This window comes from Pteropus vampyrus, unplaced genomic scaffold, assembly GCF_000151845.1.
Source record: "Pteropus vampyrus isolate Shadow unplaced genomic scaffold, Pvam_2.0 Scaffold528, whole genome shotgun sequence".
In the NCBI taxonomy this organism is placed as follows: Eukaryota; Metazoa; Chordata; class Mammalia; order Chiroptera; family Pteropodidae; genus Pteropus; species Pteropus vampyrus.
The window spans coordinates 63,545-86,597 of NW_011889309.1; the positions used below are offsets into that span (position 1 = coordinate 63,545).

Below are 23,053 nucleotides of genomic sequence, written 5' to 3' on the forward strand. Positions count from 1 at the left end.
ATACATACATATATATGTGTATATGTATGTGTGTGTATATATATATGTACATGTATATATATATATGTATGTGTACATATATATGTGGCAAATAGATAGTGTGGAAGTTTAGACACTTAAAGATTGATCTGAAAATAGGAAAAAATGAAAATAAAATTTTTCCATGCTTGAATTTTCACTGCTAATACAAGGTGCAAAATATACTATTTGATGATGGAATTTTTCTGATTACAAATGGAAATAATCAACAAGTTTTGAATCATTACCTACTCTGCAAATGGAACTTTACACCACCATGAAACAGTTAAACTTGTGCTGAAATGCTGCTCAAGGTCAGGAACCATTTTTAATGTTTCTATTTCTCAATCCCTCTCACAGAACTGGTTCAAGAAACATTAGACAAAAATAAGAAGTATTACGATTCACAACTTTTGTCATCGTCATTATAAAGGTTTCAATCACTTATTGCCACTATGTTAAGAAGAAACAGCTTTCTTTAAAGAAAAATCAGCTCTGTCTTGGAGGAGAAATGAAGGCTAAGAGTAAAAAAAAAAAAAATCTAAATAGGCTGCCTACACAGGCAAGGAAATATTCCTTTCTCAAATCTCAAGACGATGTCTTGGATGAACTATCATCTGGAGCCTGGGAGAAAGTGACATTGGGCTTATTCCTCTATCTGCCACTGGGTGGTTTTATTCCCAGGCTGTTGTAAAGGGGACTTGGTTTAGTTGATTCAGTTTTTCACTGGTGATATTGTTTGATTGACAATGATGGGATATCTTATATAGCTTTGGTAAAAAGTTTACAAATTAAAAATACATTGTCAGAAAAAAATAGTGTAGATGATAGAGGCTTTGTTCCCTCTTGCAACCAAATCTAAGTTGTGACAGAAACACAGAGCAAACAGCAAGCAAAGCTGCCAGGGATCCAGATGAATAGAAACACTACAACTAGGGAGAAAAATAATTAATCGATCTGCAATGGTGCAAGGTAGGAGGGAGTGAAGATGCGACGCTGCCCAGTCCGAGGGGCTGAGTGGGACAGAGACTACAGCAGCAGCTGGCAGCTGCAGATGCCTCTTAAAGGGGCTGTGTTCAGGACCGGATTTAAGCAGTGACAGACCTGCTTGCTCTGAGCACCAGCTTAAGTTGGCTCCATGGGGGGCACCAGGGACTTACAGGGGGACACTGAGTTGTTGGAGGTGAGGATCTCTCCTGGGCAGAGGTGCTGGCAGTATCCATTGTTCCTCTGTTGAGTCCGCCCCCATCCCAGTGTGCAGACACAGCACTACTATAGCTGAGATGTCATCAAACTGGATAACAATGGTTGCTCTGCACAGAGGATTCCCTGAAACTTCACCTCCCCCAATTTGTGGCCCCACCCAAGCCACATCCAGGTGTGTGCTCAGGAATCTGGTACTCCTGGCTGAGCAGTGCCAAAACTCACACAGGTGACAGCTGGCCTTGGCTTTTGGTGTGGTCTCTTGAGGTAACTGTAGGCACAGCATCTGTGAATTGCTTGCTGAATCTTAACAGGTGGCCCTGGAGGGACACAGGCTGGGGCTGAACTTGGTCTGCAGCTGAACCCCTCTCAGGATTGTGCCACTGGACACCTACCACACAAAGCCTCACTAATAAGACTGGGAGACTTAGGAGCTTTGCTTAGTACATAGAGACAGACACAGAAAGGCAGCCAAAATAGGAAGATAAAGAAGCAGAAACCATATGACAGAACAGAACAGAGATCCAAGAATAATAGAGTCAAGCAATCTAACAGATGCAGGGTTCAAAATACTAGTTATAAAGATGTTCAATGAACTTAGGGGAAGTGTAGATTAATTCAGTGAGAACTTTAACAATGAGATAAAAAACATGAAAATGGAAATGGAAATTATAAAAGGGAACCAATCAGAAATGAAGAACACATCATCTGAAATGAAGAGTATATGAAGGGAAATAAACAGAGTGGATAAAGAAGAGGATCGAGCCACCAATACAGAGGATGGGGAAGCCAAGGACACTCAATCAGAATGGCAAGAAAAAGGAAACCAAGACTAAAGAATAATTTCAGGAGCTTATGGGACACAATTAAATATAAAAATATCCATGTTATTGGGGGTATCTGAAGGAAAACAAGACCTTGAAGAGCTATTTGAAGAAATAATGATGGAAAATTTCCCTACCCTGGTGAAGGAAATAAACATACAACCCTAGGAAGCTCAGAAAGTCCCCAGAAAGATGAACCAAAAGAGGCCCACATCAAGACATATAATAATTAAAATGCCAACGGTTAAATACAAAGAGAGAATCTTAAAAGCAGCAAGAGAAAGAGATCTAGTTACCTACAAGGGAGCTCCCATAAGACTGGCAGGTGATTTCTCAAAAGATCCTATGCAGGACTAAAGGGCTTGACACAAAATATTCGACGTGATGAAAACCCAGGATCTACAACTAAAAATACTTTATCCAGCAAAGCTATCATTTAGAGTTGAAGGACAGATAAAGAACTTCCCAGACAAAAATAAGTTAAAGGAATTCATCAACGCCAAGCCAATATTACAGAAATGTTGGAGAGACTTATTTAAGAAGAAAAAATGTATCAAAAACTGGAATAAGGAATGGCAATCACTACTTATCTATCAACAAATACCTCGAATGGAAAATAATTAAGTGCTCCAACCAAAAGATAGGGTGGCTAAATGGATAAGAAAACAAGACCCCTACATATGCTGCCTACAAGAGACTCACTTCAGATTAAAAGACACACACAGACTACAAGGAAGGGTTTGGAAAAAAGATATTGCCTTGATAGACCTAGAGGATATTGCGCTGAATGAATTAAGTCAGATAGAGAAAGACAAATATTGCATGATATCACATACATGTGGAATCTAAAGAACAAAATAAACAACAACAAAAATGGAAATAAACTCATAGATACAGAGAATATTTTGAGGGAAGGGGTTGTGGAGATGGCGAAAAAGGGCAAAGGGATTAAAAAGTACAAATGGATAGTTACAAAACAGACATGTAGATATAAAGGGTAGCATAAGGAAAATAGTTAATAATGTAATACATATGTAAGGAGGAAGAGGAATAATAGATTTAATAGATCACATTGTGAGTTACATAGATCTCTAATCACTATGCTACAATGGAAACAAATATGTTATTGTATGCCAACCATACAAAATTTTTTGGATAGTTCAGTTAATTTAAAAAAATAATAAGCATCTCCTCTTTAAGAGGTAGTCTTTGTAGAAACGATGTTGGCCTTTTCATTAAAGTGCCAGCTTCTCTTAAAAAAAAAAAAAACAGCATTGGCTATAAATAGGTTATTTGATTTTTTTGTTCAGCAGCATCGCTATAGATTTTCTGGGATATAATGTTCAATCTGTTGTGTAAGGTAATTCTATCTTGTTAAGGATTATTTGTGTTATATACATAAACCTCACATTCAACTGGATTAAATACATTTATAGCATGAAAAAGTACATTGTTGGTCAATATGACTTAAACTGGAAAAGGAATAATCAGTGATGAAATGGCAAATATGAAGGAAAAACACAATATATCTGCTTTAAAACAATTGTTTAGAGTCAAATAGTAGTTTTTAGAATCATGTTCCTGTGTAAATCGCTTCTACCAAATCTCATTGAAAAACATAGTGAAAGATGTTAAATTCATTATAAGATGCCACCTTAATAACAATTTTTTGGAATAACTTTGTTCCTAAATTAGAATTAACCATTTCTTCCTGAATTGTATCAGATCTGGTGAAAAGACTGAGGTTTGGGATTCTCATTTTTTTTTTTGGTTGAAAAGCAATCTTATTAGGCAAATATTAAAGATGATATTTGAATCTAAAAAATTGGCATTTTAGCTAATTTTTGGCTTTTTAACAAACTAAAATTAAAAACATATAAGGAAAACCAAAGTTATTATTTTAAAGGCATTGTTGTTATGTCTCTAAGTATTGAGAATATTTGAATAGCTACCATTTGTTTTCAACACTGTTGTTATTTATTGAAGAAATTGTTAATAAAAGCATTTATAAGAAAATTTAGATATCGATGCATCTCACTTCTCTGGCTCGAATTTTTCATTGTTATTTTCTGAAGAGAAATGTGAAGAATTCAAGAAAAATAAAGGAATTATTGTTATAATGCCGAGTCTTTAGACTATTTGATCTAGCTATGTTCTCAACTTTGTTGCAACTTATCATAGGAAGTTTTATTATTATTACAGATATCTATAATAAAAAAATTACAAATAAAAAATACATTGTCATATGCTTCCTTCCCCATAGAATGTAGGATATACAACATTTCCATCCACAAGCTGTTTTGGTGGAACTCAGGGTCTGAATCACTCTAGCGAGAGTCTCTGGGCAAGTAAAGCATACTTCTACATTATCTCTTTGAAAGTAGAATGGGACACAACCTCTGCCAGCTATTTTTTTTTTTTTTTTGTGAACCATTCTATTAATACCAATCAAATCGAGAAAATGATCAAATGAAATTGCATTTTGAGCATCATAAGCTGTGTAATGTCTATTCTGTTAAATTGAGGCCTATAATTGCTTCTCTACTGAAAAGATACAACAAAGACAGCAATCATGGCATGTCATTATCCCAGACTAGAAAACCGGCCTTTGCTGGGAGGACTTCAAAGGCTTGTGGTTCTCGAATTGCATTTGGCTGCTATTGTTGAAGCGCAGGCAATCTTGATTAGGTGTTTACACTGAGGTAAGGCGCAGAGCAGAGAGCCTGAGTGCCTGGGTCTAGAGCCATTAAAAAATTGTACATTATGTTCCTTGCTTTGAAGTGAGGGTTTGTAGGTAGGAAAGCAACTCAGATGGAGGACAGCTGAGCTAGATTGGGCTGCTACTGCTCTCTCAGAGAAACTCATCAGGTTCTTAGAAAATCGGCACCACAAAAAAAGTTGATGCTTTACCAAGAGCTATATGTGAATTAGAGTATCTACATAGACACACACTGAAATGTGTTTAAGCAGCATGTTGACATAAAGTCTGACATCACTGGAGGTTTTGATCTCTTTTTCCTTTATACTGTTTTTTATTACTGACCTTACATTTACGTGTTGTGAGGAGCCTCGCATTAATTTATTAGATTCCTTATTATTCTCATTTCTTGTTGGTACTAACAACTTGCACATATCTAAATTAAAAGAGGCCAAAGAGTCTGATTTTTAAAAATGTAGTATTTGCTTGCCATTATTTCAACAAAATAATAACATATTTCTAGTCACATATGTTATTTAATCCCTCTTTTCAAGGCATAATCACTGGATTCAGTGTGCACTTCTTTGTTAACGTGGCTAATGAGGGATCTGTAGTTTTAATTCTCTGACCTATTTCTAATACATTTTGCTCTGTGTCAGTTTTATGCCCCATAACATTAGCACTGCTGTTGCCTGTGTATATGCGTAGCCAGCAAAAGAGTCTGAGGTATGGCAATACAAACTATACCGTTGTCAGGCTCCAATATGGATATTTAGCAGAGCTGTTTGAATTATCTGGGGATTTGTATTATTCTGCTATGGTGAGACAAAACACATGGAATATTTTGGCACTGCTGTTGGCCACTTTCTCCACTCCTATAGAATATTTCATAATGTATTTAGCAGATATGTGCTCAATAGGAATTAGATGACACCGAAACCTTTGGATATATTATTTTTTTACATTCATTTTCCATATAAAATACTCGAGCTTTTACAACTCCAAAACTAATTACACCAGTCACCTACTTAAAAACACCTCACTGTTTTTCTATTGCCCTTAATCTTTAAAAATTTATAAGGCCCTGAGTCCTCTACTCTTCAGCTATGATGCTTTGATCTCTTCGTCTCATACTTTTTCGGTTCTGCCGGTGGGCCATATGAATCATTACCTCTGCATCTGTGCATAGTCCACTCTTTGTGTGTAATACCCCTTTCATCTCACTTATTCTGACCAATCTCATTCACTCTTCCAGCCTTGGCTGAAAAATATCTTCCTCCAGTAAGCATTCTCTGACACCCTAGAGCAGTGGTCTCCAACCTCTTTGGCACCAGGTACCAGAGCTCTTATGAAAATCTAATGCCTGATGATCTGAGGTGGAGCTGAGGCAGTGATGCTAGCCTGGGGAGCAGCTACAAATACAGATGAAGCTTTTGCTTACCTGCCTGCCGCCCACCTCCTGCTGTGTGGCTCTATTCCTAACAGGCCATGGACCAGTACTGGTCAGTGGCCCTGGGGTTGGGGACTCCTGTCATAGAGATTAAAATAGATGCACCTGAGAACATGGTCTTAGTACTTTGTACTTCCCCTTTTATAACAAGTATCACTCTGGTAATTATCTTTGTTTACCTTCTAGACTGTAAGTCTCATAAAGGCAGGAAAAAGAGGACTCTGCGCAGGGCTGCCATGCTATACACCTCCAGTCATGCTACTCAAACAAGCTACATGGTGTCTCTGAGTATGCCTGGCACATACGTGCTCAAGAAGTATTACTGAGTGAAAAGATCAATGTATTGCTCATTGAACTCTCCACTTACATTAGAATACATATAATCCACTTGTTTATCTGGCTAGATTTGTGGTTTATATTAAAGCCAGGTAGCCAACTGTCAAAATAAGGTGGAAACTGGGACCTCATTTTCCATTCCATTGGCCCTTCAGCTCTTCACTTTTGCTGTTCCCCTTTCCAGGAGTGCTCTTTCCTCAAATATTTGCATGGTGAGCTCTCTCAGTAACTTTGTGACTTATTTAAAATTGTAATTCTCCCCACCCAACACTTCTTATCCCTCTGCTCTTCTTCATTTCTTTCCTTAGCAAGGGCTGTTTTGTTCAATGATGTATTCTAATGATATATCCTAAGATAATATCTGACACATAATAAGCTCTTAAACATATATGCAAATGAATAAAGCATATAACCATTTTCAAAAATGTGAAAGAGGTTTTTAGGAATGTCTCATGTAACCTGTTTGAAGGTCGATTAGCTAGCAAACTGAGCTCTCCATAACACAATTAAGACTAAGTATGACCTCTGGATGGAGTATTCAAACTGCTCCATTCCTAAAATCCTTCAATGATTCCAATTCATGCAGAGGAAAGGCCAAACTCTTAGCACAGTGGTTCTAAAACTTCAGCATGTATCAGAATCACTTGGAGGGCCTTTTAAAACACAGGTTTAAAGGCCTCACCCCAGAGTTTCTGATTCAAGAGGTCTAACACAGGGCCCAAGAATGTGTATTTTTCACAAGTTCCCAGGTGATGCTGCTGCTGCTTTTTGGGGACCACATTCTGAGAGTCCTTGCTTTAAAATGGAATACAAGGGCCCATGTGAAAGGCACTTGCCAATTTCTCTAGCCTAAATATCCACACTCCCATCTGCACGATCTAGTCATATACAACATTATCCACCTTCTCCTTAAGTAATTTACTGAATTAATCAACACTTTCCAGCCCTCCTTTAAGATGTCCTAACTAGTGCCCATAGCTGAATGCTCATGGCTGGTCGGCTACTCACATTATGTCTTGGTACTTGTTTCTACTAGCTGAGTTGTATGTTTACTAAGAGTCTTTTCCATTTGTTCCTAAACCTGTTAATTCCTATTGAATGTATTGTAAAATTATGAAATTTATTAAGTGATTAGATCATCTAGAGAAATTTAAGTGTGTACAGAGTTGTTATTTTCATGAAAACTTAAGTTAAATAATTTAGAATGACCCAATAAAAACAAATGGCAAAATAACATGTGGGGGGGAAAACTGTAAAAGATTAGTGAAAAAATAGATTGTTTCTAAAGGTTTTTTAAGTTTTCACTTTCCTTTCAAGAAATCAGAAGTACAAATCATAGATGCTCTCAGACTGATGCAAGAAAGACAATACAACACTCCAATCAATAGAATATGCACTCACAGAAAAGGCCTTGGCTTCTCAGTAAAAGAGTGGTGAATTCATGTGTATTATATATCGTAAGTGAAAATCAAATATTTAAGGTATATAGTTATCACTTTTCATATATGCTTTAAACAGTTTGATTGACCACCAGTCCCTGACTAGTACTATAGAGGTTCTTACTGAACCAGAAGTCTTCTAGTTAAAGTGTCTTTTCGTGCCTTAATACCATTGCTTATGCTCCCTTTGTCTGCAATACTTTGTTACCCACCTCTGCCTGTTATCTTCTACTTCTTTTAAAAGAAACAGTTCAATGACTGCCTCTTCTGTGAAGCCCTCTCTGACTTCTCCGACAGACGGGCATTTTTTTCTTCTGGGTTCCTTCGGGACTTCTAGTATAGCAGTTATCACTTTACACTGACTGTTTACATGTCTGCTTCCCATTTGGCTAGAAGCTCCTGACAGTGGTAAAAATGACCCCACATTCATAGCAGTCTAGGGTATTTAATAAAGAGGCAAAGACTTATTCCCATCGCCATGGCTCCGTACTTTACTATAGAACAGTGCAATATGACCCAGGTAAAATAATGCGGAAATATCAGGCACACTAGGCACATTTTTGAAAACTCTCCTTAGAATAATTAATTATATTGGAGTTCTAGTTTTCGAAAGGGCATGCTTTAGTTATGTGGAAAGTTTTCCTTTTATAGATCCCTCATCAATATTGCCAAATTAATAAAGTATCACTCTATAGATCACACAAATTAGTAGTTAAGAAATTAAATGCTCTGTAGTGCATACAAGAATGATGACTTAAGAAATATATTGAAAATTCCATTATGTTCAATTTGAATTATGCTGTCATAAGTAAGTGCTCTTCTTGTGGTTGCACAGGGCAAAATAAAAAAATCTAAGAATCAATAAACACATACCAATTACTTACTCTGTAGAATAATTTTTACAAGTATTTGAGGTGGTACTCTGAAATTATTTTGTGACATGTTTCCTTGCCTGTGTCATATGACTGGATTGTAAGCTCTTTCAAGACAGGGGCTCTGTACATCTCGTTTTCTGTCAAATCTCTAGCGCTGGGGAGAGTACCTAGAACATAGCTGATGCTCAATAAATGTTTGTTGGTTGGCTGACCTGCTATCTCAGAACAGCCACAAAGGTGTTGATACTCAGAATGGGGACCAGATTCTATATAGAGCTTTATACCGTCTCGAAGACTAAAGGTGATTGAATAATCTTTCTATATCCACATTTGCAAAGTATCTGTAATTTCTTAAGAAATTACAATGAAAGAGAAGAATAACATATATAAAGCACTTACTGCTCTTTTCTGAGCCCATAATAAATTTCACCAAAAAAAAGTTATATTAGAATCAAGATAGGAAGTTAGTTCATTTTCAATATACAATTTCCTTTAATGGTAGATCATAAATTGACTCAAATTCTAATGAGTTTCAGACAAATACTTCTGGCTACAGAACAAATCATGAATAAAAGTAAACACTGGAAATTCACCATCAAAGTTATTGGCTGACTGTGATACTTAGGTGCCCTCTAGTGTGTGTTGGTTTTTACATCAATTTCTTGCTTTGCACATCATGTGACTAAGATCTTATAATGTATTCAAATGTGATTTTTTTTCCAGTGCATTTTAATGTATGATGAACGGATCTATGAAAAATGGCCAAAAGACTGTGGAGCAATTGAATTAAAAAATCAATGATCCTACTCTAAGCCATTATTTACAAGCAAAACATGCAGTTTAGGTGGCCCTGAGTAATCAGGGAGTGTGAAGTTACTTGGGTTCCTACAAAATGTTGTATACTGTAAATACATAGACATGATTCAAAAATAAGAGGTATGAAAGGTATAAAGTGAACAGTTGTGCTCCCACCTGTTCCCCTTCCACTCTCTATGATTAACCATCTAAGTATCCTTTCACAATTTTTTTATGCATACCGAGCAAATGTGATATACATTTTATTCCTCTCCACCTTTTTATACTGTATACACTATTCTACATCTTTAATTTCTCTCTTAATAATACATCCTGATAAATTGTGCATAAAATTCATAGAGAACATTCTCATTTTTAAAAATAGAGTTGTACTCTATTGTATAGATACACATAAATCATTTAAGTATTCCCCAAATGATAGACATTTGAATGGTTTCAATCTTTTGTCATTACAAATAAGAATGAAATGGTCTTATACAGAAGTTATTTCAAAACTGCACACCTACAACTAGGATAAATTCCTAGGGGTGAAATGTGTTGGGTCAAACAAAAATAACAATTGCTAACACTTATATTGTGCTTACTATAAGCTAGCACTATGTATTCTACATATATTAACCCAATTATTTAATCTTCTTAATAATCTTATAAGGAAATTACTATTATCTCCATTTTAAAGATGAACAAACTGAGGCACAGAGAGGTTAAACCACCTGCCCAAGGTCAGACAGCTGGCAGGTGTTAGTGACAACCAACCTGGCTCCAAAGCCTATACTCTTAGCCATTACACTTTATTTTATCAAGGAGTGTATATATTTGTATTTTAAATAGATATTAACAAATTTTCCCCCATATTGGTTATACTAATTTATTCTCTCACTACCTTGACTACGTTTTTGCCTATAGGTTCTTCAAACTTTGAGAATTTTGTTGGTTTAATTATAGGTGAAAAATAGAATCTCAATGTAGTATTAATTTGCATTTCTCTTATAACTGAGGTTGTATATCTTTTCATATGCTTAATACCCATATGTATTAACTTTTCTGTGAATTATCTATTCATATCTTTTGTGTATTTTTATATCGGTGTATTGTTCTTTTATTGATTTCTAAAATGTCTTTTATATATTAGAGATATACTACTTAAGACCCTTAAATTTGATTCAGCTGGGAATGGGTGCTTGCAACAAAACAATGTATTAAAAAGCTGGGTTTTCTTGGCTCTGTGTAAAGGTAATTGACATTCATTCATTCATTCATTCATTCAACAATAGGTGTCATTTATCCTTTCATTGTTCTTAGTTGTAACATTTGTCATCTCTTTCAAAGAAATCAGAAAGGGAAAACAGATTTTTCGAACATTAAAATCTTCCAGAAGAATGCTGCTTAATCTAAAATCTGCCACCCCAACTTTGTACTTCCTACCCCCTAATCAAAAGAATACTCCTAACAGCCATTGAAACCGTCAGTGCTCTGTGGGTACCGATTTACTACACTTTGGCTTTAGGTTTCTGATAAATGCTCTACGTTGTTTATATTCCAGCTCCTTGATATTCAAAGTGTGGTCTGTGGACCAGCAGCCTTGACATCAGCTTGGAGTTGTTACAAATGTACACCCTTTAGTCTTACCTCAGACCTACTTTAACAAGATCCTGCGATGGTTCATAAGCACCTTAAAATTTGAGAACCAAATGATCGTTGGTTCTCAAAGTGTAGGCCTGATAGCAGAAGTGGCATCATCTTGAGCCACATAGAAAATTCAAATTTTTGGGCCCCATACTACACCTACTGAATCAGAAATCCTTGACTTAGGTGCAGCCATCTGTTTCAACAAGCCCTCCAAATGATTCTGATGCACTCTAATGATTGAGAACCGCTGCTCTAGATCAATGAGTCTCAAGCCTGGCCAAACATTAGAATCACCTAGAGAGTTTCGAAAACTCCCCATGCTTACAGGGCACCCCAAATGAATAAAATCAGAATTTTAGGACTTCAGGCCAAGGAATCAGTATTTTAAAAAATTTCCGGATGATTCCAATGCGAAGTCAAAGGTGAGAACTTCTGCTCTGTCTGGAATCATGCTTCTCAAACTTGGCTTCATATCAGAGTTACCTGAGAGTCTTTAAAAAAAAATACTGATGCTCAAGATCTCATCCAGAGATGTAAATTGGTCCCGATGGAGCTGAGAATCACTTCTTAAAAATATTTAGTTTCTCGGGTGATTCTAAGATCCAGCCATGATTTCAAACTACTGCTCGAGAAATATCATTTCCCCCACATAAACTTCAAGTTATACTAAAAGAAAATAAAGTTTGGAGGTGATGGAAGAGATACATTTTTCATTCCCCATATACTTACTGAGTATGTTAGGCTAGTTACTATGAAGATTAAAAATAGGTCCAAAGCATATTTCCTGCCCATAAGAATATATAATCTGTATTGACAGAAAAGACCTGCACACATTTCATAAATAAATAATGATTTGAAAGGAACATATCATTCTATGCTACTGACTATAATTCAATAAAACAAGTTACATGCATCATTAAATCATTGTTAGGCCAAACTAATTTCTACCGTTTTTTAAAGAATAGGAGTGAAGATGAAGGAAATATATGTTGAAATGGTTAAAAAACACATTTGAATACAATTAGCAATCAGCCTTTAGACATTTGAACCTGGAGAAAGCACTGGACAAGGTCAATACCCAAAGACTGAGAAAGCCTAAAATGCTTTAAGGTCTCCTCCTCCTTGGCATAATTAAAATTATGGTATGGAATCACTGACAATTGATTTACTCCAACATTGTTTAGTAAATTAAATTATAACTACTAAAAAATTGGTAATTAAGATATCAGTAATTAAAGAGCTTATAATAAATATTTTCCCTTTTATTATTAGACATAATTATTTTGTCCTAACTCTTTGCCTCTCCTCTTATATTGGCTTCTTTTGAGAACATGTTTAAAAATAATGAAAAATAACCTAGTCTGGGAGAAATGTCTAAGTATAACAATTTTTCACATATATTAGACTGTCAAATTTATTTATATTTTTAAATGAGCAATCAAAATTCAAAATTTTACATAAGTGTTATGAAACAAAAAAGTACATTAAACATTTAAAATTGGGTCAAAATTTTGAAAACTGTATATTTGTTTCAACAATTCAGCTAAATATATACACTCATTCCTTTGTTTTCTTATTAGTTATAAAGGCAAGGATGAGACATAATCCTTTACAACTATAGGAGACCCTTTTTTTCCCTCTTTTTAAATGTGAAGATCTAGTTGGCTTTATTAAGTGATTTATTAATTGGGCAGCATCCCATGTAATAACTAGAAAGGTACTTCCTAGGAAAGGAGTTTCAAAATTTTAAAAAAGTCATAAATGTTATCGCATCTATCTTATTCCATGATAAAATACAGGCTAGAACAGATTAAAGCACTTTAAATAATACTAATTTAGAATTAAAATAGGCACCCCTGTTTTATGTAATAACCTCTCCATATCTGAAAATGATCCCACATTAGTAGATGATGCATTTCAAGTTGTTTCCCCAATAAGGGTGAGATATGCACTGATTCAACCACACTCCTTTCTTCTATCCATGGGTGCATTTACTAGGAGGTGGGCAGATATGATCTTTATGTGTATCCATGAAACAGAACTAAGTTTACTGGCTCCAATAGGTTTTGAATCCGTCATCTGAGATAGAATTGACCTTCAAAATCATCAGATGAGAAAGGGAGAACATTTATTATTATCTCAATTTTATAGATGGAGAGACTAAGTTTTAATCATATCACATCATTTGCATAGGATAATAAAGGGTGGTGCAGTCATTATCAGTGGGGGTTGGAAAGGTACCGCATGTTGTCTCCTATCTCCCTCCCACTACCACTCAATAAGTATACAGGATATGATTGAGAATTACTTCTGTATCTGAGTTACTGTTATCAAGAGTGTCGTGTCATCTCCAGTGTGTTGGGGGCATTTATTAGTGTTGAAAACCAACACTGTAGTGAAAACAAAGGCAATCGACACAGAATCAAAACTTTAGTCCTATATTTTATCTATTGGAGTATGCAGTTTAAAAAAATTCTATGGTTCCTTGAATGGAAACATTTTGGAGATAAAAACTGAATTACAGCAATTACAGAACTATAAACTATTGATGACTTTTATTTTGCTCTTAGGAATTTGTGGAATAATCCCTGTCATTCTTCAAAGTGGGGCAAGGTATAGGGCATTTGATTTATTGAGCCAGGTGGTTGTAGTGTTACATCATTAACCCAAAGGAAGTGATATCCAGCAGTTTCAAATAAAGGCAAATTCCAGGTTAGTGCTTTGGACAAGATTTTTAAATAGCTTCTACGTACCTGTTCTGTGCGAGTTTCCCCCCTTTTTTTATTGTGAAGTTGAAGATAAGAGCCCACTTTAGGAGTAGGTAATCCCAAAGTCAGCTTGTTTTTTTCCACAAAATATTGTTTGGACTTCCTTCGTCGAGGGCCACGGGATCCTGGTAAGAAAACCTCATTATGTGAACTTGAACTCTTCAAGCACTGAGAGAGGTTGCTCGACTTCTCCTCCAGATCACTGTCACTTAGGTCTGAAAAATGCTTGCTGCGATGGGCCCCAAGCTCATAGTTTGGGCTTAAAAATTCACTACCAAGTAAGGAGGCTTCGCTCTGTGGGCTCTTTTTCTCTTCACATTTTCCCCCTGCAAGTTCCATTGAAGTCTCCTTGGAAGGGTAGAGTGGATCCAAAGTCAGATTTTCTGTAGAGCTGTCTACAGACTCCAGCGATGCTTCCACAGTCAACAACTGCCCTTCCTCTTTCTTATTCTTCCAGTTTGGGTCATATCGGAGGTCTGAATATTTGTCTTCTTTTGGTTGTTGACTGCCGAACACAGAAAAGAAATGTCAAGTACTTAAGATAAATTTATTCATTATATTTAATTGATCATTTATATGAAATCAATCTCAATCTTTCCTTTTATTATTGATATGTTAAAGACAGATCCCAGGCTCAAGTTAGGCTTGCGTACTACACATAAGGGTAAAAATATCTTAATTACTTATCAAAATATGGAATAAAAACAGGGGACGGTTAATTTCTAAATGCTAGGAAACAACTGAAAAAATGTCTGTAACGTTAAGCCAGGGAACCACTGTGGTTCAAGGAGTGCTATTATTTATGCACACCAAAAGTATTTCAGCAGGTGAAGATAAAATCGATTTCATATTTTCGTTGGTCATATACATATCTGGCTATTTATCTAGGATGGGAAATGAGATTGTCACCTGGACATTTGCCTCAGTCTGCTCCCTTTTTGGGGAGAAAGCAAGGTCTATCTCTACTGAATACCTACATAGATTCATTATCCTTTTCAGTGATTTTATTTTTCAGTTAATTTTGTGTTTGTAGATTTTATCAAATGTACTACAGAAAGATCCTCAAGGTTAAGAATCAGAAAGTGGCTCACTGAAAAGCTCTTAGTTCATAGTCTCTTGGTTGTCAGGCCTATCTATGTACAGAAAACTCAGTAGACAGGTCAGTGTGCACTTTAAGCTGTAGTACAACCCTATTTTAATAAAAGGTTAAGTATATGGTCCTGGCTGAGGGAAGTAAACTCATTCATAACCAGTGCATGTGACTCCAAATAAAGTTCTCCCTTCCCCCAAGGCAATCTCAATTTGTAAAGTCTTAACCAAAATAGAAAAAAAATGCTGGTAATATGGCATATTTAATGGCCCCTTTGATCTTCAAAAGCTAAATGGGAGAGATTTTCCTTCCTTGAGTTCAGTAGATGCAATCCTCTAATCAAAAAGGAATTCTAAATCACCTAGGCTTTTTATGCTATTTGATATTCCCGTTTACAGAAGAGATAATTCTATGCTGGGTAAACAAACTAATGGTGCCCCCTAATGCTAATTTACTCTTCTTAATGTGGACTTAGATTTCTTTGATTTGATGTAAAGTAAAAACTAGAGCAAAAAGCCAAAACTTCCATGTCTTTCTAAATTGTCATTTTCAATTTTTTAGTTCACATATTAAGATGGAAAACTTTTTGGAAGAGGCTGCTCTTCCTTTTCCAGGAAGGGAAGAAAAATGATATTCTCCTCTAGCAAAATGCTTGCATAGAGATGGTTTGCATCTGTCAGGAAACTGAACATCAACCTGTGTGAGTCATACTCCCTATGCACCATGGCGTCACCTGCCTCTGGAGCTTCGATGAGATTTTTCCTGTGTGATGAACTCACAGTATTTCCATCACATGAACTCACAGTATTTTTTGGTTCTGCCTTTCACCTGGTTGTAAGGGTCACTGGATATGTATTAGAGGCATGAAGTGATCCAGTAGGGCACATCTGGACTTGAGACTTGACAGATCTGGGTTCAAGCTCTAGGTCTGTTACTACCTATCTGCATCAGCTGGCTGATCAAGTCATCTCTGACCTAGTTTCTGTCATCTGCAAGTAAGAATAAATTATATTTATTATGTTTATTTCTCAGGATTGCATAAGGATCAAAATGGGACATTACATCTGAATTAACGTTCTGTATTTGTGCTCCTTTTACTTTTCACTATGGAGACCTTGTCTCCTCACCTAGTTAAGGTCGTGGGCACCAGGGACTGAGGGTTACCCTTCCTTCCCCAGCCTCTGCCCTAGTACTCTGCCCTCTGCTGTGGACAGAAGAGTCAGTTAAGTATTTCTTAAATAAATAACTGAGCCTCTAAAAATACTCTAATCAACACAAATGTAGCATTAGATATTTATTTTAAAAGACTAATAGTAGTAAATTAGAATCTAAACATGCAGAAGACCTTCTTGCATTGGACTAAATTAGTAAATGATTTTAGGGCTTATTTTTATTGAGTTAAACATAAGGTTCAATTGTGGTTGGTTAGGTGTGGAAAAATATTAAGGAGTACCTCAATTATATTTTCAAGTAAACAAAAATATAAAACATTATTTAATGAAGAAAGGTGCTATTTCATGATATGTATGATATATTGAAAGGAAAGAGTGATTTTAACTCTCTTTGTTCATTCATTTGCTTGACTCAACAGAATTTAATTTTCCTTACCCATTTCCATTTGCTCACTCATTGATTCTACAGGTATTTACTGAGCACTTACTAAGCTAGAGGGATACAGTGGTGGACACAAAGCCTAGTGGAGAATACAGACAAGGAAAGAAGTGATTAACAATTGGAGTGATGAGTGCCCCGATGAGGGGCACGGGGCCATCAGGACTCAGGAGGGATATCCAATCCCATCTTGGAAGATCAGGGAAAGCTTTCTGAAGGAAGCAATGACTTAGCCGATGCCTAAGGCTAAGAAGGGCAGGAAGTGTATGCCAGGCTGAGGGAACAACATATAAAAAGGAATGGAGGGGAGAGAAAACATGGTGCTTTCCAAGAACAAATCAGTATGGATAAAATGGAGGGTGAGAGGAGGAAAGGTTGAGGAGTAGAGCACAGTATTAAGCAGAGGTGAGATACTGAAGGGGTTTGTAAGTTCCATGAAGGAGTTTGGCTTACCTAAATTGAGAGGTATAATTTAATTTACCAAAAATAACATAGAGAGCAAAGATGTTAGTAAGACAAAGACTCTTGAGTTTTTTGGAAGGAAGTATCTACGAAGGCTATAAGGTCTTGGAAAGTTTTAGAACAGGTAGTCCGTTGCACTGTTTAAACCAGGGGTTGGCTACCTTTCACAGTGATACATCCTGTGGGGATCACTGTTTTGCTACTTAGTCATGGGGTAGGATGTGGAGTGCTGACTTTGGGAAGATAGCACATATTATTACATGCTGATCTAGGAAATGCTTATAGTGAATCTCCAGTTTTTTCCTCAGAACTACCCTATCAGGAAGGTACTATTATATTCCCCATTTAATAGATAAAGAAACCGAGGCTTAGAGAGCTTATGTAACTTTTACAAGGTCACAGAGCTAACAAGTGGTAGGGCCAGGATATAGATAGACAGTCTGTTTCAGGACCTAGCTCCTGTCCATTAAGTTGCCCTGTATCATGCAGTTGCTTTTGTAGGTGGTAGTGAGGCAAGCATTGCCATAAGGCTTGCCTTATGTAAGTTAGTGAATCAGTCAGTCAGTCATATGGCCAGTCAACAAATATGTACTGAGCAGTTCCACAGGTACTAGGCACTGAAGACAGAGTGGTGAGCAAAACAGAAGCAGGCTGACGGGTCTTACTTGCTAGTGAGGAAGACAGGCTTTTTGTTTCAACTGTAAAACTCAAATAACAAATTAGATGCAGAAAGAGATACAGAATATTATGGGTATTTAAAATAGGAGGACAATCTTGTTTATCACTGAAAATATGTTAACCTCTGATTTCCAGATTCAGTTGCTAAATGATATCTGAAAGTCCATTCCAACTCTTGTTCTATGATCCTATGATAAACTCACAAAAGAATTAATAACTGAGGAATGTCCCCTATTTTTTAAAAATAGGTACTCTTCAATGATTGAAGGAAATGGATTTCTGACTTCCATCCCTGCAGTAATACTAAAAAAAAACCCCAAAACAAAAAACTGGCACTCAGTCTGGTCATCATATTTAATCAGCACCAGTTGATAATGGTATAACATCTACAGTATGGTTATAGACCTTCTTCAGTCATGTGAAATCTCCACAGTGCTCTGCTTCTCTGAATAATAATAGGAATATATTGGTTCTGGGAAATGGTATAACAGAGTATTTAAGGACATGGGTCATGGAATCAGACTGCCTGCACTCAAGTCCTTGTGCTACCAGTTACTGTATAAGCATGGGCAAATTATTTAACTTCTCTCTGCCTCAGCTTCTTCATCAATAAAATGGGGATAATAATAGTACCTATCTCATAGTGTGGTTGAGACAATTAGCAAACTGATTATATATACATGTACATATGTATATATGTGTGTGTGTGTGTGTGTGTGTGTGTGTATGTATGTGTGTGTGTACATATATATATATGTTTAGAACTAAGTCCTTGACACACAGTAAGGATCCAATAAAGGTGAGGCATGAAAGCATGCATCAGTGAGCTATCACTGGTCTTGGCTTGTTGTGTGTTACATTCAGTTGCCATGACATAACATTGTTGTGTTTCCTGCTGATGGATCTCAAAAGGTTCTTCTCTCCCCAGGGCTTAAGTTATTTTCAGGGAACAAAGTTGTCTTGTGATGCACTAAGTGGCACCTTATTAGCCTGAAAAAAATCAAAACATCTTTAAAAATTCAATTTTTACCATAACTTAGGCATCGTGGAGAATCTGAACTGGGATTTAGGAAAACGAGATTAAGAAATTTCAGTGTTTCCACATGATGAAATATTTTAAGAATTGCTGAAAAATGATGAGGAAGATAAAACTGGGAGAATTAAATTACTTTAGACTTTCAGGAACATCTGTAATTTCTAGCCTCAACAAATTTCCATTCTTAAATGCCCAAAGAAGCAATATTACACACTACAGGAGAGACTGATATTTTAAGTGGAACCTAGAAAATACAGAGAGTTTTGAAAAAAATCAGACAAAATGAATTACTGTGGCTGAGAAAAATGTTTTTGAGCCAATCATTTGAAGAGAAACTCTAATAATATATGTGTACAAGATAGAATCTGAAAATGTGGCTCTTAAAAGAGCAGTAATTACACTGTACCATTTACACCTGCAGTGACTATCTTAAAATATCTTCTTTCTTCACTTTCTAGGTGGAAATCACAAATAGGAGGTTATGTTTTGCAAAATCATGAGCATGGAAAGTTGTAATACTTCACAGAAACAAATCTAATGGCTGAAATAGAACATGATACTAAAGAACCCCATTGTACTGAGCTTGTATGCTAAGAAGCTCAATTGTATTTAGTGGTCCAGGTCAACACACTGGAGCAAAATGAGTGTAAAGTGCTCCTTCATCAGTAATCATCTGCACACAAAACATGCACCTCTTTTCCTCCCCATTTGATAGAAAGGTTACAAAGACAGTGAGTACGCAACTCTTTTGTTACTGTTCAGACAACAGATGCCAGGTCTCCTCTTCAGATGCCTAGATTAGAAATGGATGCAGAGAGGAAGAGGAAGGTGGTCTCATATGCAGACGCCATGATATTTGCTGGCTTTAATGGGCCATGTTTGAGTACTGACTGTGACAACTTCAAACAAAATAAAATAAAATCTCCATTTAATGGAGAGCCTCATATTCAGTATAATATTCAATCAAAAAAATTACTAAAATTAGAGCATGTTTCTAGTACAATTAACATCCTTTGCACTCATAATAAAATATTCAATAACTGGCCATTTTGCTTGTTGAAGAGGGAATAAAAGCATTGCTATTAATCATTTAGCAGTTATTTATTTGCCACTTTATTTTAAGTAGCCGGTTAAATTGAAACTGCACATGTTATTATTGATTTAGGTTTAATTTAATCCTTTAAAACAGAACAATTATTGCCAATTTATATGCCATTAAATTTTTTATGCATATGAACAGAAAATTCAATTTATGTTTAAGTGTAAAGTTTTTAATGCTTCTTTAAGAACTATAAAACTGACAATTGTTTCCAAGGATTCCTGAATCCTATGCTCATCTTAATCTTTATATCAACGGCTTTTAAGTAAATAAATCCAAAGGATTATAAATCACTTTCGCAAGTATAAAATAAAATGGATCCACAAATATACGGACATGCTTTGGGAACGTTATTTACAACCCAGAAAATTTCACTTAATGCAGGCATTTATTCTGCCAAAAAAAATTAAACATTTTAATGAAAAAAAGGTGGTTTAATAAACTAAAGGCCAAAGACTATCTACAGAAACACACTAAAGTGAAGGGGCTGGATTGTTATCTAGTGAATTGTATTTACAGCAATTATATAATTTGGATAATTCCAGCTGAAGTCCCTTCTTTTCTCTGACAATAGATTTATGGCTGCAAAATAATCAGATATTTGCCCCAATTCAATAGTCTTGATTCAAGGATAACCTGTGAGTTAAATGAAAATGTCTAAAGAAGGCATGTTAGTGACTCCAATGTAAAATTCTAGCACCTCACTTCTATTAAGATTATCTTTTTAAAAAAGAGCATCTCATGTAAAACAAAGGCTGCACTTTCACAAGGGAAATGCTGTATGACACGGTATTTGCAAACATAATTCCTCTCGCCCAGTCCGAGCTTGTAGGGCTCGTGCCAGACTAGGGAGGACTGGGTGTTCTTTTCACTTTCCAGAAACAGGGACCAAGAGCTTCATAAAACATCCAGATGTTTACACTTTTTTTAGATGGAACTTCTTGTATTTTAAATGCCAGATATTAGCATCTTTGGAGTTGCAAGGTAGCTGTGTTGCCATAGGAAAAGCAATGGACAGATCTTGACATTTGGGACCTACTCCAGATTTTGCCACTGACCAAGCTGTGTGAACTTGGGTGAGTCTCTTAACCACTCTAGGCCTCGGGTTCCTCTTTTGTACAATAAGGGGAATGGGCTGAACTTTAAGAGCTCTAACAGCTCTAAGAATCCACCATTTTATTAAGTGGACTTGGCATATCATGTGAAACTTGGCACTGTATATTAAGCATTGGGAAAAGCATTTATTTTAAATTCAATACATTAAAAATTATGGTAATCAAAACTTTCTGTATTTTCAAACTTGTCACAGAGTGGAAATAAACGAAAATGGTAAAGGTCATAAATTAAACTATCCTTTGGTTGCAATCTTCTTAATCCTCTTGACGAACTCACTGGAATGCAGGTGGTATAAATTTAAATTATACTTTGCGAGGTTTTGAACTTACTATTTACTTATTTTAACATAGTAATGCATCCTCATTTTGAAATAAGGTAGAAAGGAACTGCTGGTCTTTCTCTGAGAGCAATAAACCCCAGGAGTCACTGTGGCTTTAGCATTTCTGGCAAGGATTCTGCCTTTAATAGACACAATTCATGCCCTCGCACACTCCATACTTCTTTCTCTGACTGCTCATCTGTTACGATGGCACCATGCCTGCTCTGAGGAGTGCACCAGGGTTTAACAACAGCAGAGTTTGTGAGCAAATTAATGAACATAAAACAGAAATGACTAATATCTATGACAAAAAGTCACTTCTCTATTGCCATGTGAAATAAATAATTAATATGCTAGTAGCTAGCCCCAAAATACTATGTGAAACCCCTAGAATAAGGTATGCAGTGTAATGTATTTGAAGAGGTTGGCCAAGCAATCTAATAAAGACAATAGAAATCAACATGGATGAATGTCAACTCCTAGAAACTCTCAGAATATCCTTAATACTATAATATTAGAATGAGCATTAAGTGCTATCTTTATACTCCTATTCAGTGCAAAAACAAACAAACAAACAAACAAACAAACAAACAAAAACGAAACAAAAAATGTACACCTATGAGAGAAAGTACTCTGTCCTCAGCTTAAATATTTCTGATGGGTACTACAAAACAGTCCAGAAAAAAGTTTGAGGGGTGCGAAAATGTTGAATTTTGGTCCTTATCCACTATCCATTTTGGTTATCCAATGCTGCTATTTAAGTCCTAGAAATCATCATTCAATACTTCACCTGATTCTTGTATTATTAATCTGAAATGACATCTATGAAAGCATTTGAAAGGGAAAATTACATACCACTGCAAAACAATAAAAATGAAGATTATTATTACTGAGTCCCTTTCTTACTTTCAGACAATTCTGAATATTCAGTTTAACTAATAATTCCTCACCGTGTCTACCTCCCATCCAGTAATTTCTGGCACAGGGTAGTTTATTAGACTGAACATGGGATCTTTTGTGAAGATTATAGTTCCCAGGTGACGAGAGGAAGATATCCACAGACCTCAATGAATGACAACGCTTCCCAGGAGAGTATGAGGAATATAGGCTACTATGACACTGCTGCCCAAAGTAAAACACAATTAAGGTTATTTATTCTGAGGGCACTGTACCTTTTAAATATTTGTATTATTTTAATAATATTTATAATTTTACATGCATCTGTACCCTGGCCTCAGCTTACTTCATATTAAAATTGTTATATCTTTAATATTTGTTAGATAGTAAAATTGAATCCTTTATCAAATTGGGCCTTGATCACCTATCTAGATACTTATAGTTAGAGGCTCAGGCTCTGCCTCTAAGCAGCTGCATATATCTATACAACTCTCAGAACCTCAGTTTCTTGTCTGCAAAATAGAGGTAATAATACCTAAGAGGCCCTTGTAAAGTAAATGAGAGTATGCATAAAGCAAATAGTTCTACAAATGGCAGCTAATTATATTTTTGTATCCTTGTAAACAAGACCTTATTAAACACATATACTAAGTACTGTACTGCTGCTCTCTGATTTTTTTTTTTTAAAC

At 35.9% G+C, this 23,053-nt stretch overlaps 1 protein-coding gene across 2 annotated transcripts in view; it reads right to left on the minus strand.

The window, feature by feature from the left end:
• The window catches only part of JHY (junctional cadherin complex regulator), a 63,668-nt gene that overhangs the window by 36,964 nt on the left and 3,651 nt on the right, over window positions 1-23,053 (minus strand). The window contains exons 2-3 of one of the 2 annotated variants that reach the window (XM_011383575.1): window positions 14,041-14,561; window positions 13,336-13,394 (exon numbers count right to left, since the gene is read on the minus strand). In XM_011383575.1, the coding sequence (XP_011381877.1) occupies window positions 13,336-13,394; window positions 14,041-14,561 (580 nt within the window). Of the gene's footprint in view, window positions 1-13,335; window positions 13,395-14,040; window positions 14,562-23,053 lie in introns of those variants that run through there. The other variant, XM_011383574.1, reaches the window with a different exon arrangement.